The following is a 15,721-nucleotide window of genomic DNA, read 5'->3' on the forward strand; positions in this document are numbered from 1 at the left end:
CCACACATTTTTAACATTTTATAATACAACCAGAGGATATTTAACATTATTCATAATCCTTGTTTTCCACTTCTCCTTGGTTCAGTTTTATTTTTTTTTTAGAGGGTGAAAATAATCAGTAAGGGAGGGGAGAAAAAAAAAAGTGGTTGATGTTTCTCCTCAAACATGTGACCCCCACTTGGCTCACAGCTGAAAATAATTTTGGCCTACAGGCCGGTAAATGCTTGACGCAAGCCTTCCTTCTCCTTTTTCTTCCCTCCAGGGGGGGAAAGGCCTTGGACTTACAGGGAAAAGATAAAATTAATGAATAACCTGAGCTGTGTGGAATAATACAAGGTAAAATATGGTAACTGAATCAGAACTGGTGAAAACCCCTTCCTTAAATTCCTCCTGCTCATTTTATAATAATAGAAGTGAAAACCTGATCCAAAACTCAAACCTTCATTTGTGTCCAATTTTCCCCAACAAGGACGACAGTCAGTGGAATTAGGGCCACATTTCCTAAATAGTTAAGAGAGCAGAGAGGAGAGGAGTCTAATGGAGTCTAATAGTCTGATGCAGGTTTATAGAAAGAAAGACAGAGAGGGGGATCTAGACCAGGCAGTGCTCAGGAAATGTTTAACAGCCTGCAAATACCCTGCAAAGTATCGCAGCACATCTGGAAAAAGTCACACACATAAAAATTATTTTTTGGACTGGCATATGTATTCTTGGCAGGCTGTGTGGGGCTGCAATGCAAACATGTAGGCCTGGTTTAAATTTTCTAAAAGATTACCGCAGAGTCAATTCTTAAATACTACATAGTTCTTGGGGTTGTCCTTTGATTCCGGAGGACTTGGTTCATTCCAGGTTTTTCTAAGAACAAATCAATTCCACTGTCTTTTTTATCTTAGGTTTTGCTCATTTTGGAATTAATTCAAGTTCACCTGAAATCATTACATCCTGACAAATAAAACCCAGTAATAGTTTCGAACTTTTTATAGTTTGTCTGCTTTCTGCTGCTTCCACAACAAAAATCCAAAATTAAATCAAAAGCTGGAAAACATAAGTTATATTAGGGAAACTGTTAAGAAATGTGTTTTCATATGTTTATTCAGAAATCAAACATGGTTAACTACAACATACTGAAACACACTAGGTAGTAGGACCAAAGGTGCCGCTCCCCATACCACTAATGTTTTTGTATTTCTATTTCATTAAACTGACATCCCTATTTTTAGGAGGATTTTCTAACATTTTAATTATAGCTTTAATGTGTTTTATTCTATGTCAAGACAACATAGCCTGTAAGGGGAATGATGCATAAATAAATCTGTAAGGCATGGTGTCTGTTTTGACTCCGCTTTAACTTTGCCTCTAAATAAAAACCAATACAACCAACTGCCTTCAAAAGTCAACTAATTAGTAAATTATGTCAAACGTAGGAACTATTATCTCTCCATTTGACAAATACACTTTGGTTTGGTTTCTCATAAAAAATAAAGATACAAAACACCTGTAAGATACAGCTGGTCACTATCTGCTGAATAGACAAACCAAATGTCATTTACTTTTTGTTGTTTTATTAAATAACCTTCTTCTTCATATAGATCATTAACACTGACTGACTGCTTCTATCTACTGTCTGTGCAGGATGCCAGCTGTTAGCACCATGACCGGTGGAAGGGCCCTGCTGCTCTGTACAAACACTGACAACTGCATTTACCAATCAGTCAACGGGTAAGTCCTTCAACATCTAAGAATCAGCTGATCATGCTTACAAGCATGCATGCTCCAATTCAGAGATATTACACTCAATTTATTGGATAAAATCATTTAAAATTTACCCTGATGAAAAAAGCCTGCAAAGGAGAAATTTGTTAGGCTCAGAACAAAAGGACTCAGTATTCAAGGCGAAAAGACGGATATAACAAAACATTTATTTAAGATGGAATTGCATAGAACACCGTTAGCATCCAAGGCAGGAACCCCTGCAGGAGGAGAACACAGGTTAGTGACCACGTCTATTAAGTGGAGGATGATAATGAACGTGTGAGTCAATAATCTGGTCTTATATTTCAGTCCGTGCCGGTAGGCTGGCAATGATACGTGACGGGTCCCTCCCAGACAGTCCCAGGCGCTGTTCTCTTGGAGGTCGGGGGACAGGCAGGAGATCAGAACTGAGCAGACGAAGGAAGGCAGGATAATCCAGAGGGCAAAGACAAAACCGGTGTCAAAGACGTGCTTGTTAGTCAGGGCCAGGAGATTAGAGGTCCGAAGAGGTGCAGTAGGGAAATCCAGAATGGAGTTGAGAAATAAGTCCAGGTTTTGTAAACAGGCAGGCAGAAATCCAGCAAGAGTCCAAGGACAGGCCAGGCAAACGGATCAGAACGGGGACAGGCAGGCTCAGAGGTTCAAAGACAGAACAGGTCAGGATTAGGCAATCAGAGCACACAGGTACGCTAGAGAACTCTCACCAAAGGCTCAAATAAAGCTTTGAATCAATCTGACTATATGATATGTTGAACGGTAAAGAGCCTTGAGATGACATGTGTTGTGATATTGCGCAATTTAAATAAACTGAATTAAATAATCTGGCACTGAGCAGGTGGATCAGATGAACGGTGATGAGAACTGGGTGGAGATAGGCAGGTGAATTAAATTAGTAATCAGACCAGTCATAAGAGCCAAGATCATGACAAATTTATGTTTTGTTAATACCTTGAACCTTCTGGAAGGAGCTTTATGGAGAGAGGTTGTTTCTCTAATTTAGTATTGTTTTATTTCCTGCTTTCATCACATAAATTATACAGTTTTCACCTTTTTGATACATACGATTTAAGATTAAACACCGTGACCAAGACCAGAACTTTCTACCATAAACCCTTTACATTCCTAAATGGTTGGATGTATTCTATTATTTAGAGTCATTAGTAGAACAAAGGCTAGGCGAGAGAGCAGAGACAACGTCAGCCATCTGTCAATCGGTTTCGACCACTGCCTCTCTGCTGCCACTGTCCTTTGCCTCCATTACCGCCATATAAAGTCCCCTCTCTCTTTCTTGCTCTATTTCTTAACGCTATCAGGGGTGTATTAAAAGAATTTCCCTGTGTCCATACGAGGAAATATCTATTTAAAGACTTTTTATCTTAGCGTTTGATAAATTCCTAAAAAGCTCTTGAATCTTAATGCCTATTAGTATGTCAGCTGTTTCTTTCTCTGTGCTCCTTTACATGACTGCATCCCTAAAACCCGTACCTCTTATCTTAGATAAATGTTTATCCAGTGTCTTTTAATTCCATACTCTTCAACTGTATTCTGTTTTTTAACACAGTATGAAGTATCCATCCAATATCCCACTGTCTTTCCTTTGCTTTTTGTTTGTTTGACCTATTTTTCTCTTCCATGTTGCTTTTTACTTGTAAGAATACTGATAGAGCTGCAGTAAATAAATGGGAAGTGACAATGAAGCAAAGAGGAAAACCTTTATTCAAACTTGTGTGTTACTGGCTTTAACATTAGCTTAATAATTTTCCTTTGAAGAACTCTCAGGAAATCTGAGTCAGTAATCTCTTCAAACGCCTCCTCTGATTTCCTTTAGATTGAAGGAGTTTTGGTTTTCTTATTCAGCGATGTCATCAGAACTTAATCAGCAAGGCTGCATTTCCTCCATTTGTTGGTTGGAAAACATTTGATAGGCTTTGAGCCAAAACTCAGCTTTATTGGTTGAGAAGAAAAGGAGAAATGCACGTCTACACTTGGGCCTCTCCCCTTTTTGTGTATACTTTGTCTCCGCTCCATAAATAGCTGTGTGTGTAGATCATAAACTTTGACCCTCAAACCCAGAGTTCAAACTGTCATGACCCGGTGACGCTCCGGGACTGACTCACAGCTGAAACAGGCTCTTTTTATAAGTGTTTTCTTTACCCAATCAAACTGTTGAATTGTGTAGACGCTGGGAGAGGAATTTGCTTTAGTCACCACAGACTGAAAATAATCTTTTAAAGAATTAGAGGCGCACCGATCAGAATTTAATGGATGTTTTTTTTTTCTTTAAGATTCTTAGGCGTGGTTAACTAACCTTATGTTGTTAGTCCTTATTTTACTCCCACATTCCGCTCTGTGTAGTTTCATCCCCCCAGGCTAGTACTTTTCTTTTTACCTTTACTTAATGTTATGGTGAATCTTTGAACTAATTAATCTCCCCTCCTCAGTCGTCTGTTTGCCATCTGCCAGCTGCTCTGCTTCACCCTCTGATTAATATACTGGCATCCAAAGTTATTCTCCATTCATCCTTCAGTATTTAAGTTCTCTGTTGGACATTATTTTCCAAATACTGTTGTTAAATCCCTGTTGTTTTGTCTGTGACCTCATCCTGTTTTCTTCTTCTTTCTTTTAAGTTCTCAATCTAAAAAAAAAACAACATTCTGCTCATCCATGTTTATGCCTGTCCCGCTACATATCCACACGACTTTACTAACTTCTGTCTGCTGCTATGGAGGGCATACAGAGCAGAGTAATGATCTGCCACTGCAACAAAAATTATCGATAAGAATATTTTCTTCCTCAAAACTGATATTCCAAGCAGTTGTAAACTGTGGCAGACAGAGACCAGAATCTGAGATGAAAATTCCCTGATTAAGAGCATAATTTAGGATAAGCAAACAGAGAAATTGATAAGACAAAGATGGTCTGGTTTTTGTATAAAAACAGAGGAGTAAGGGGAGGATGTAAGTGTTTAAACACTACATGAAGGAAATTTCTGCTGATATCGTTTCATAACTTTGGACATCAACCCGCTGTTTCTTGGGCAAAGTCACAGCCAAGCAAACACAGGCAATTATTTAAAAAAATATGGTGTTCAAAAACTATGTATTAGCCTGTCATACATTTTCAAAACAAAATCTAGATAATATCCATCAGTTTTTTGTTGTTATAGCAGTACATGTTGAATATAAACTCTCTGTAGCATTGCCAAAGAAAAGAGAGTTTCTAGGGACACCAAAAGTTACACTAAATATAGGGAATCACATAATTTGCCGAATGTCATCAGAAATTGGTGACATTCTTATATCTAAAAGTATGACTGATTATATTTTATGCCCAATTTCAATTTTTTCATTTTTTTTTTACCTGTTAGAGCTTAATATGGTGCATTCTGTGACATTTTCTTTTCATTTCTTTTCAAGGCTGCAGTGCTGTGGCTTAAAGGTTGGGGAGGCACCACCGTCTGTGGTACCCCAGCCTTTAGAGGTGTGTGGGTTACCGGGAGACAAAGAAAAGAGGGACATTCTCAGTAACACCTCAGGTCCTTTTGACGCCATGCTTGCTCAAAGGAGAGCCACAACTACAAATGATCCGCAGACCCCCAGCATGGAAAACGGCCTGAGCCTCAGCAGGAGTTCAGCCGGAGCCAAGACTGCCAGCATCCGTGATAAGATATCACAGTGGGAGGGCAAAAAGGAGTCTGCCCATGTGGCTGCTACAGGAGCATGTGTTCTTGGTACAACACAGAAGGAGGCGGACATTGTGAGGAAAAAGGAATCTAAAACATCAGAAGTTCAACGGACAGACAGCAAGAGGTTTGTCAGCTGGGAGAGACAAGACTCAGGGAAAGAAAATGTTGGAAAATCTGCGGATTCGAGTGCTAAATATCCAGAGGGGCCAGTAAGCAGCGAGAGGTGTCGAGCCTCTAAGCCCAATGAACTTCAAGACAAAAAAACAGTTTTGACTCATGTCAAAAAACTGGAGAAGGCAACAAAAGAAGTTTCCCACAAACCTTCACTTGCATTTCCAGGGAATTACTTCTGTCCTCCTTCAAAGGAGGAGCTGGAGGGAACAGAGAAGAAAGCCAATGAGCCGATCTTTGGGACTTTTGATAAGGCTCGACCTTGTGGTTTGCAGAGGAGAAGGGATTCTGAGAACGAATACTGTGAGCCTGGTGCTCCTTCTATCAACCCCCTACCTAAACCTCAAAGAACTTTCCAGCATCATACGGCATTGATTTCTACACAGTCAAGTCCTTGCTTTGGAAAGGCAAAGAGGACCCTTCCTCCTCTGCCCTCTGTTCCACCCCCACCTCTACCTACATGCCCTCCTCCAGGGGTTTGCAGGAGACCTTGGGTTGACAGAGGCCGGAACAGCAACAACAGGTAGGCCTGTGCAAAGAATATATGTGACTACAACCAGCTTTAGATTGTCAATCTTGACCGTATTCCTCCTACACTATAATCTCAGATTTAATCCAGATCCTAGAAAACAATTAGTAAACAAAACTGTACAGTAAAACAACAAGTAACACATTAGAGTAGTCAGGAATAAAGTTGTTTATATGTTTAAAGTAGGGTTAGGTTATGGAACAACACTTCCAACTGTGTACTGTACATCTCACATGAATGGAAAGAGTATGGTGCAACAGCAAACCTAGACACTGACCGCTATGCCTACAGACTGGGCAAATAGAGCAAAAATCATAGAGGCAGCAAAGACGCTAATGGCAACGCTGCAGAGATCCACTGCTCAATTAAAAGAATCTGTTGACAAGGCAACAACTGGCTTTGTGTCGTCCAAAAGATAAGGTCTTTATGAAAAAGTGGTAAGAAGAAAACAAATGTTAAGTGGATTTTATTTTAGATGGTTATCTGGTCAGATGGGCCTAGAATTTAACATTTATGGACTCCATACAGAAGACTTTGTGTGACAAAGACACAGCATCCACATGGCAAAACATAGTGGTGGCAGCATCATGCTGTCTGCATGCATTTTTTTGTAGCAGTTAGACAGGAGCTGCTGAGAACTGATGGGAAGCTGTGTCGAGCTACAAGGCAGTTCTTTATGAAAATCTATTTGAGACCACAAAAGACTTGAAATGCAGAAATTATGCTTTTTTTAATCCTCCCAAAGTCATCTATGGGCAGATATATCATCAGATATTACCTTTTGCCCCACAGATTATACAGTTGTTATGAAATACTAATTGTTTTCTGGTGCTTTTTTCAACACAAAAAATGCTCACATTAGCTAACAAAAATAACCGCTGCTCTCACTGTGCAGATTAGCTGCTAAAAGATCAGTTTTGTCTCAACTATGAACAGAAATAGTTGCTCTCTGTGAGGTAGGGGCTTCTAGGCAGGGGCAGATACCTACATACTGTAAGATGGGGATGGCCACTCGCCTCCTATGGCAAAGAGGGGCTGCTCATTATAGAGCAATAGTTATGAAGATGACTCAGAATTAATCATATTACTTTTGGTGGGATTTTAAAGAAAGAATGGTATTATGATTTAGTAAAAAGCTCAGAAAAAATTGATAATACGTGATACAGGCCCTTTAAATCAAAGTGTAGTCATGGCCCTTTCAAAGGGCCATAGGTAATCGGTGCTAAGATCAATGGATGTTTTTACAAGATGCAAACCAACTTGGCTAAAGCTGTTTTAAAGACAAAAGAGGGCAAAACTTCTGTTCTGTCTCTAACTCTGCAATGCGAGACATAGCCTAATGACATGTACCTCCAATTATAGGGAAAGCTGGTTCTACTCTGGACGGCTGGATTTGAATTCTCACAACAGTTCTTCATTTGTTTTAGCCAACTTTTAAAGTAATCCCTTTCATTTCTCTCCCTCACTTTAATTGTAAATGAAAGTCAATGTTGACCTCATTCTGTTTTCTAAATATCCCTCACAATGAGCTCAGTGCTTGGATTGGAGAGACTATGCACAAGTCTTTCCAGGAGTTGTGCATAGATATATAAACTTCAGGAAACAATAACATCAACAACAGAGTGTGTGAAATTCTAGCCTTCATTGTGAAAAAAAGTTGAGCAACTTCTTGGGCTGCAATGGATATTGCTCCTTTCTGTAGAGGTTGAATTTCCTGAAATAACGTAAAGGAATCTGATCTATAATCCAAAACAACCTTGGCAGCACTGAATTCATGTGGTTACAATCAAACAAAAAGAGTCATGCAGAGACACCAGAAAAAATGTGGATATTGCAGTATTGGATCTCAGCTATTGTTCAGTTTCTCCGGTAACCTTCATTTTTGTTGGGAGCTTGGCTTGGATCTTTTACATTCCATACCATATGTGGAGGCCTCACTCTGCTCAAGTGCAGTGTCAAAGCTTTTGTTTGCTTCAAGCATCTCCCCCAAGTGTCCACTGATCCACATGTACAAAGATGTATGCCTTTTAGGAAATTGAAATACAATATTTCTGCTTTCAGGTTTTTTTTTTTTTTGTAACCAAACTTTGTGTTTGGTTCATATCATATAAAACTGTAACTGGAGCGTGTAACAAAAGTAATTTCCCTCTAGGATTATTAAAGTATTTCTGATTCTGATTTCTGATTCTGTTTATCACGTTCCTTACATGATTATTTCGTAGCCTTTAAAATAGATTTGATAGTCTCATAGCTAAACAAATAAATTAAACCTGTTTTGAAATGCTGCATTTTATCTTAAACAACATTCTTTTTGCTGAAGTATTTTTCTGAGATTTTGTCGCATTACAATCACAGCCTTTTTCTATCATAGTATTTTGGTATAAAACAGCCCAAAGTGCATGAATACCAAGTGGAGGAAAACGGATTAATGGTTTTCATAGTTTACGGAAGAACCTTTGATCGGATATAACTATTCAGAATAAAAGGCTTATGGAAATAAAATAAGTCCTTTATTCCAAATACTTATGTCCAGGTAAACATACATAGGTTTATAGGTTGTATTTAGCTTTGGCCTAATAAGAGGGAAAATGTCACACTTATTGTTCTACTGGCCATTTGGCTTTATTGATCTTATTAGAATTATATGACCAGCTTCTAGCTGCCAAAGACAAGTTTCAATACAATAAGATGCAATCGTAACCAAATTTCGTATTTGCCCATGGTCCATTTATTGACAATTCAACATTCTCATTTGTCTTCCATGTAGGAAATACCTGTGCAATGTATGCCCATGTGGATCTCTAAAGCTCATCCACAAAACAGAACAAAACTATGGTATCTATGGTGGCCAAGGGATGAAAACATGCAGAAAAACACAATTGTGCACCAAACAAGTGCTGCAAAGTAAAAAAAAAAAAATGAAACTAACCCACAAAACAAATGCAAAGGAACAATTCTGCAAAGGATAAATGCTGCAATCACAGAAAATGGAGAGCAGCAAAGAGCAAATGTGCTGCAAACACAAAACAGCTGATACATTAATGACGATGTTTAACTATCTGGTCCAAAGTGACTTGGAGATCATCTCCCCCTATGGTGTGTAGCACTTTCATCTTTTGGAGCTAGTTTACAGCTTTTCTTAACATGATGTTGCTTTTGTTATAGAATTTTACCGTTTCCATGTGTTTGTTTTAGTTTCATGTTTTAGTCTCACTTTTGGGTTTCCTAGCCTTATTTTTGTTTCTGCACAACTTTTTGTATTTGCTGTGAATTTATACATTTGCACTGTGTTTATACATCTTGTTTACCACAGATATTTTATAATCAAAGCCTACTTTGAACTAAAACTTTATGACCAATCATCTGTCTTGCTTTATTTTAATGGCTTGTTACAGAAGGTACTCTAACAAACCCTTAAGGCCTTCACAGGACAACTTAAATTATTCACAGGTTGACTCTAATAATGTGACTCTGGAAAGCAGTTTGATGCACTTTTGCAACTTGGAGATGAAAAAAAATAAATCTTCTCTTAAAACTTTTCAGCTGTAAAAATTTCACAAATCACTTTCGTTTTTTATCAATGACATTAAATCAACAAATAAAAATAAATAAACATTAAGGTTTTTTGTTTTTGTTGGATGACATTATGCCGTCAATGGACACTTCAAAATTAATTTCTTTAGGCAAATATAAATGATTTATGGAATAGATTTTTGAGGCCATTTTCCAGTCCATTTTGCAAAGCTTCAGGTAATGATTGGAGCAACATTTAAAGGAGGTCAGCATTACACAGTATGAGAGGTATTACTATCCGCATGCCTTTCTCATCAAAGCAATAATGGTTGATAAACCAATTGCTTTTGCTTGCTTAGTAAATGCTGCACATTTGAATTGCATGATTGAATTTACTTTTTTCATGAGAATGAATAAAAAGTTGGTTTATGTTCGTAAATTCATGGCTGGCTGCTTGCAAAAGCTCTAAATCATTTCTAAATCACAGCCAAGCTGCCACCATACAAGTCCTCCACAGACCATATGGAGACAGCACAAGGACGCCTTGATTTTTTTTTAGTTAAAGGGGCGAGATTATATTAGAAACTTACTGTAACTGCTCGATTTTTGAAAAGTTAACCATAGTAAATTCAGCATGTTCCACAAATGTGAGATCTAAAAAAAACAACAAAAAAACAGCAACATTTAAACAGCTTATTTAGTTTCATTCTTATTCTCCTGACTTAATTTCTAAAAAGTACAAGTAGCCAACTTTGAGCAAACTCGTCACACTGAAGAAAACAAACCAAAAAACATATAAAAACAATGATTTATATACAGTATGATGCATCTTGTAAACATAGAAGTCATAGTTTTGATCTGTTTTTTTTTTCTGCTTGTCTGTCCCGAGTGGATAACCATCCAAAGTCTCTGTTTCGCTTTGTTCAACAGGAAGTCCTATGAGTTTGAGGATCTTCTGCAGTCGTCCACAGAAAGCAACCGAGTGGACTGGTATGCTCAGTCCAGACTGGGCCTTACATGCACTTTATCAGAAGAGAATGTCTATGAAGATATAATTGGTAAATAACCGATATTACACCTTTTATCCTCTGACATGAGACTCTAAAGTATTACCAAATGCACTTGGTAATGTTTGGTTTGGTTAAGTTTTGAAATGACGTCAACATTTCGATCTTTGTTTATATGCCAGTGGATATATGTGCAGACATGTCAACAAATTTGACCTTTTCTTAAAAAAGGCATAATATAAACATGCTTTTTAAAATCTCAATATCTATACTCTTAGTTGAATTTGAGGGAGACTTCAGTTTTATGCATCCCCACTTTATTTTCCTTTTCATGACCCTTGAAATCCTGAATGTTATCCCATTCCTCTGGAATAAAGAGCAGTATTTTATTTTTCTTTCGTTTTTTCAAAAATCACAAGATGTTGAAAGAAAGATCTGATTTAATAACTCATATAATCATGGAGAAGCAACAAGATCCCTTAATGCAAATATTGTCTTTATAGTGTTGTTTAGACTGAAGTATTTGATCCAGAGAGAAGTTTTAATCAAGGTAGTGCCCGACTGCCCGTGCAGTGCATGCAACCTTACTTAAGGTCAGCAACAGAGATGATGAGAAAGATTAACTGTCTCTTGCTCTGTTTTTTTTTCTACAATTTTAATTTACAGCCATGCTGCCTCTTCTTTATTAGAAACCGTATGTTCTTTATTTAATGTATCCAGTGTTGTTGCAACCCCACGTAGAGCCTGTTTAATTTTATAATGCACAACAGTAGCAGTGTTATGTGAGGTTTATTTCTTGACTGAACAGTCTAGAGCTAAAGATTTTTTCTCTTAGTGCTCGAAGACTGATGCATTGTCAGTTCTGAACATCTGTAATTATGTTCAACTAAAGTATTCATATTTCTTAAATTATTTCACAACTTATCACATCTGAAACTTCATTATATTGGGACATCGTGGTAGAAAAACTGAGATTGGCAGGACAAAAAAAGCACAGCCAGAGCTACTTATATTATAATATATAATATATTTAATTATTAGAAGAAATGCTTCGTCAATGTCTAGATCTAAATAAACATACGGTAGTATTGCTGTCTGTCCGGATATCCCAAAGAAGTGATTAAAGAGGAAAAATACAAAAAATGTATTCTCTAGATGTTAACGTTGTCACAGACAACATTGCAAAACTCTATGCCGTTATTCTACTGAAAGGTTTACCAAGTACTGATTCAAGATGGCTGGATGTAGATATAAAGATTTAAACTTTTACAGTTTACTTCCTATTTCACAACTATGCTCTTCTTTGTGTTAGTCATAATGTATCTGAGAAATGCATTGTAGGTTATCAATGAAGGAAAAGTTCAAGGGATATGAAAGCTTTTGCAGCTCACAGCATAAATGGAACCTAGAGATTTATTTGTTCATATTAAACAGCAACACAGAAAACTCTTAGGTTCTTTATTTCAAGAGATTAGTCTGGACTGAGTGGCTGTCTTTGTTTGCTCAAACTCACCGCCCACATCTGGTGGATAGATTGATAGAGCAGGGCACAGAGTCACAGATTTACAAAAATATTTTACCCCATATCTGCAGGGGATGACCTGCCTCCACATTAAGCATTAGCTCCTCAAACATCTTATCACAGTAAAATAAGAGCGGGGTCAGGACAGTGTCTCCTTGGAGACATCTGGAGTAGCAATCCTCTGGCAATACAAACACCACTGATATGGAAAAAACACTCATCCTCTCTGTGGCAACAGAGTTGTTGAACTTGTTGGATTTAGAAATAATTTCCAATCACTAAAAAAAAAGAAAATCTTGTGTTTTAAAGATCCACCATCCAAGGAGAACCCTTATGAAGATATTGAGGTGGATCGAAGCTGTGTGGGAAGCAAGTGTGTTTCGCCTGCGTCTTCTTCCCCCGTACCTGACACTCCAACTAAGGTATCTGATCACTAGTTCATACATTTAGCAGGAAAATTCAAGCAGTAAAATACATTACTGTCTTTCTGATCTCGCCAGCTATTTTCCAAGCCTGGATTTTACAGGCAAAACTCAGAGAGAAGAAGTTTCAAAGTCCCTGAGCTACGCAAGACCAACCGAGACACTGGCATCTCCTCTCCCTCTCGTATCAGCCCCCCCTCAACACCCAGCAGCCCTGACGACACCCCCTGTCTCTCTGGAGATCCTTACAACCGCAGACGGAGGAAAATCCCAAAGGTATGGAAGTCTGACAGCCATCGTGCAGAGTTTACGCCTATGATTTGTGGCCAAGATTGCTGCACAAGAAGGTTTGGAGCTGCTCTACTCATGCCTTTGTCAGGGGATGAGTAATAAAGGACATGCTGGGGGTGTGGGAGTGGGGAGGGGGGTGTTCTTTGGAGTGTCTAGGCTGTGGAAGTTTTGCAGTGAGGCAATAAGACATATTTTAGGTCTCATGATTTGAGTTGGAAGCTGAATGGTGGCTCACAAAAATCAAGATGAACTTTTCTTTCACTTTTACAGATGGTACTGAAAATCAATGCCATCTTTGAGGCACGTAGGGGCAAGAAACACACGAAAAAGGTGTCTCAGTCTGCTGAGTCCAGCTCAGGAAGAGGTGAGTCTTTGAACACTGTGGATACCACTTCAGATTATAAAAATACCCTAATTGTCGATGAATCTAGCAAGATTGTGTTTTGGTTGGTCTTGCTTGCAGGTTTCAACAAAACCTAAAACATACATTCATTTACTTTATTAGAAGTTAGTGAAATGTCAGTGTCCAAGGAACCTTCAGAGTTTTGGCCAAAGAAAAGAAGCTGTCCTGGGGCTGCATGTAAAAAGAGTAGAAAGCCCAAAAATGTGGGTAAACCCTATTTTCCACATAGAGCCAAACCTAAGAGAGTATGCTGGAAAACTATAAAGGACTTGAAAAAGGTTACTGGAAACACCAGACACATACTATACAGTCATTATATTATATGCTTGCAAATAAAACAGTGGATATTACACCATATCCAACATACTAAAGAAAATAACAGTGACTTTACACTTTTTTGAGGACAATGCAAATATCTTGCAAAATGTATCGTCAGTTATCTGGCCTAAGATAATTACTGACTTTTTATTAATTTTAGGTTTCCAATGTATGCCTGTTGGCAAACCCAAAAACTGAGTTTCAGATTTTATTGGACTGTAAAACAGAGTTACAGATAGCTTTGCTAACAAAACAGAGATAAAAACAACTGAGGAAGCTGAACTAACTGCTAAGGTGACTCACTTGACGTCACACTTCTTTGTCACCTTCTCCTATTTTTTCAAATACATTTTGTCACACTGACAAACAATTACTCAATAAATAATAAAATAGATTCAGAAAAACATGAAGTAAGACATTAAAAAAGGATAAGTAAACTTTATAAGAAAAACAAATATGACACTCTCCGGCTATTTATGGCTGACCAACATTCTCCAACATTGATGTCTTGCTCAGATCTAGTGTCTATATCAAGCTGAGTAGGGTGGTGGTCGACCACAGTTAAACAAATTCGACAAAAGAGTCCATAGTCCTTCTGTCTACTTCAAAACTACTGTCAGCTTGATGCTGTTTTGCAATTTGTCACCTGTGCAAAACTAAGCCATTGGCATGATATCAGCTTGTTGATATTTCACCATTCACCTTGTTGCATTTACACGTAGGAAGCCATTTTGGATCCAAATGGAGACATGCTAATAACAAATAGGAACAAAATTACAAATGTTGTTAGCAGACTTAAAGTAAGTTTACTGAAAGCTATACAGCACACTCCTGGTTTACAAAGTTAGCTAAATCCTAATCTGTGAAATGACAAATTAGTCCCACAATAAGCTGTTACTGGATCAGTGTAACCGTGCCCTCTGTCCATATACTTGCTTTAGCATGAGACTTGTTCATATCTACTTTTTTAATGTTCATATGAGAACTAAAAATCATGTTAATCCCCTGTGATAGCAAGAATGGGAAGATGAAGTTGATGCCTTTGATCCACAACTGGTATAGTGAAAATTATTTTTTTTTATCTCTCTGAACTGTAAAGTGTACTATGAGTATGAGTGATGAACATGACGTGGCAATGTGATTCAAAGAAAGGACACCAGACATTTGAATCACCATTTGAATCTAATAGAAATTATAACATATTGGTGATGGTACAAAACACACTGTCACGTAAAGTATTGATAATATTTAAACAATCTCCAGATGGCAATGTAGACTGTGGCCCTCAGTGGGACACATATGGCTCAGATTAATGCTGAAAATGGTTTGAAATCTAAAATACAGTGGCGCTTGAAAGTTTACATACCCTTCCACTAAAGACTTGGTAAAATTAATAAATAGAAATTAACAAAAATAATATTAAATGAAATTATATGTATATATGTAATGGTCAGCAAGTCAGCAAGATTTCTGCACCAGTTGACAGGTATGTTGGTTTACTGTTCATTAGCAAGGCGCTTTAATTTATTTCAATTTGTCTTTTCAAATTATTTTTAAAGAAAAATTCAAAATCAGTGTTTTATATTTCTAAATCATAATTTATCCCATTTTTATTTATTATTACCCTTTCAGTTTTGTGAAATTGGATTTACTAGTGTGCATTTGTCATGTTATTCGATGGGAGGGTATGCAAACTTTCTAACATAACTATTTTTAACTTCTCAGCTCTCTTTTTAAAGAGAGCTGAGCTTAAAAGCTTCCATTTAGGAAGCTTTTAAGCTCAATATTTTCTAAGGTTTTTTTTGTGACCTTATCTGGGCTTCGTGAAATTTTGAAAGGGTCAAAAAAATGTATATTTCCCTTCTGGTTATTCCCCAATACATTTGCATTTGTTTTGAACCTAGTTCTGCATATTCTAGTCCTTGGTTATATTTTTGATTGCACGAGGTAACACCTGTTGATATTTACTTGAAAATTAAATATGCTTTCCTCTAAAATACTCTTTTTCTTTGCTGTTCTACTGCTTGTATATATATATATATATATATATATATATATATATATATATATAGATATATATATATAGCTGTATGCCTAATTGGAATATT

The 15,721-nt window shown here is 37.4% G+C and overlaps 1 protein-coding gene across 2 annotated transcripts in view; it reads left to right on the forward strand.

Moving 5' to 3' along the window:
* Window positions 1-15,721, forward strand: part of dennd2a (DENN/MADD domain containing 2A) — a 46,632-nt gene that overhangs the window by 18,216 nt on the left and 12,695 nt on the right. The window contains exons 2-7 of one of the 2 annotated variants that reach the window (XM_015400238.1): window positions 1,633-1,719; window positions 5,169-6,131; window positions 10,581-10,708; window positions 12,489-12,601; window positions 12,680-12,877; window positions 13,163-13,256. In XM_015400238.1, coding sequence (XP_015255724.1) covers window positions 1,634-1,719; window positions 5,169-6,131; window positions 10,581-10,708; window positions 12,489-12,601; window positions 12,680-12,877; window positions 13,163-13,256 — 1,582 coding nt within the window. In that variant the 5' untranslated portion in view covers window position 1,633. The remainder of the gene's footprint in view (window positions 1-1,632; window positions 1,720-5,168; window positions 6,132-10,580; window positions 10,709-12,488; window positions 12,602-12,679; window positions 12,878-13,162; window positions 13,257-15,721) is intronic. The other variant, XM_015400239.1, reaches the window with a different exon arrangement.

This window comes from Cyprinodon variegatus, unplaced genomic scaffold (genome assembly GCF_000732505.1).
Source record: "Cyprinodon variegatus isolate N-32 unplaced genomic scaffold, C_variegatus-1.0 Scaffold1085, whole genome shotgun sequence".
Taxonomy (NCBI): domain Eukaryota; kingdom Metazoa; phylum Chordata; class Actinopteri; order Cyprinodontiformes; family Cyprinodontidae; genus Cyprinodon; species Cyprinodon variegatus.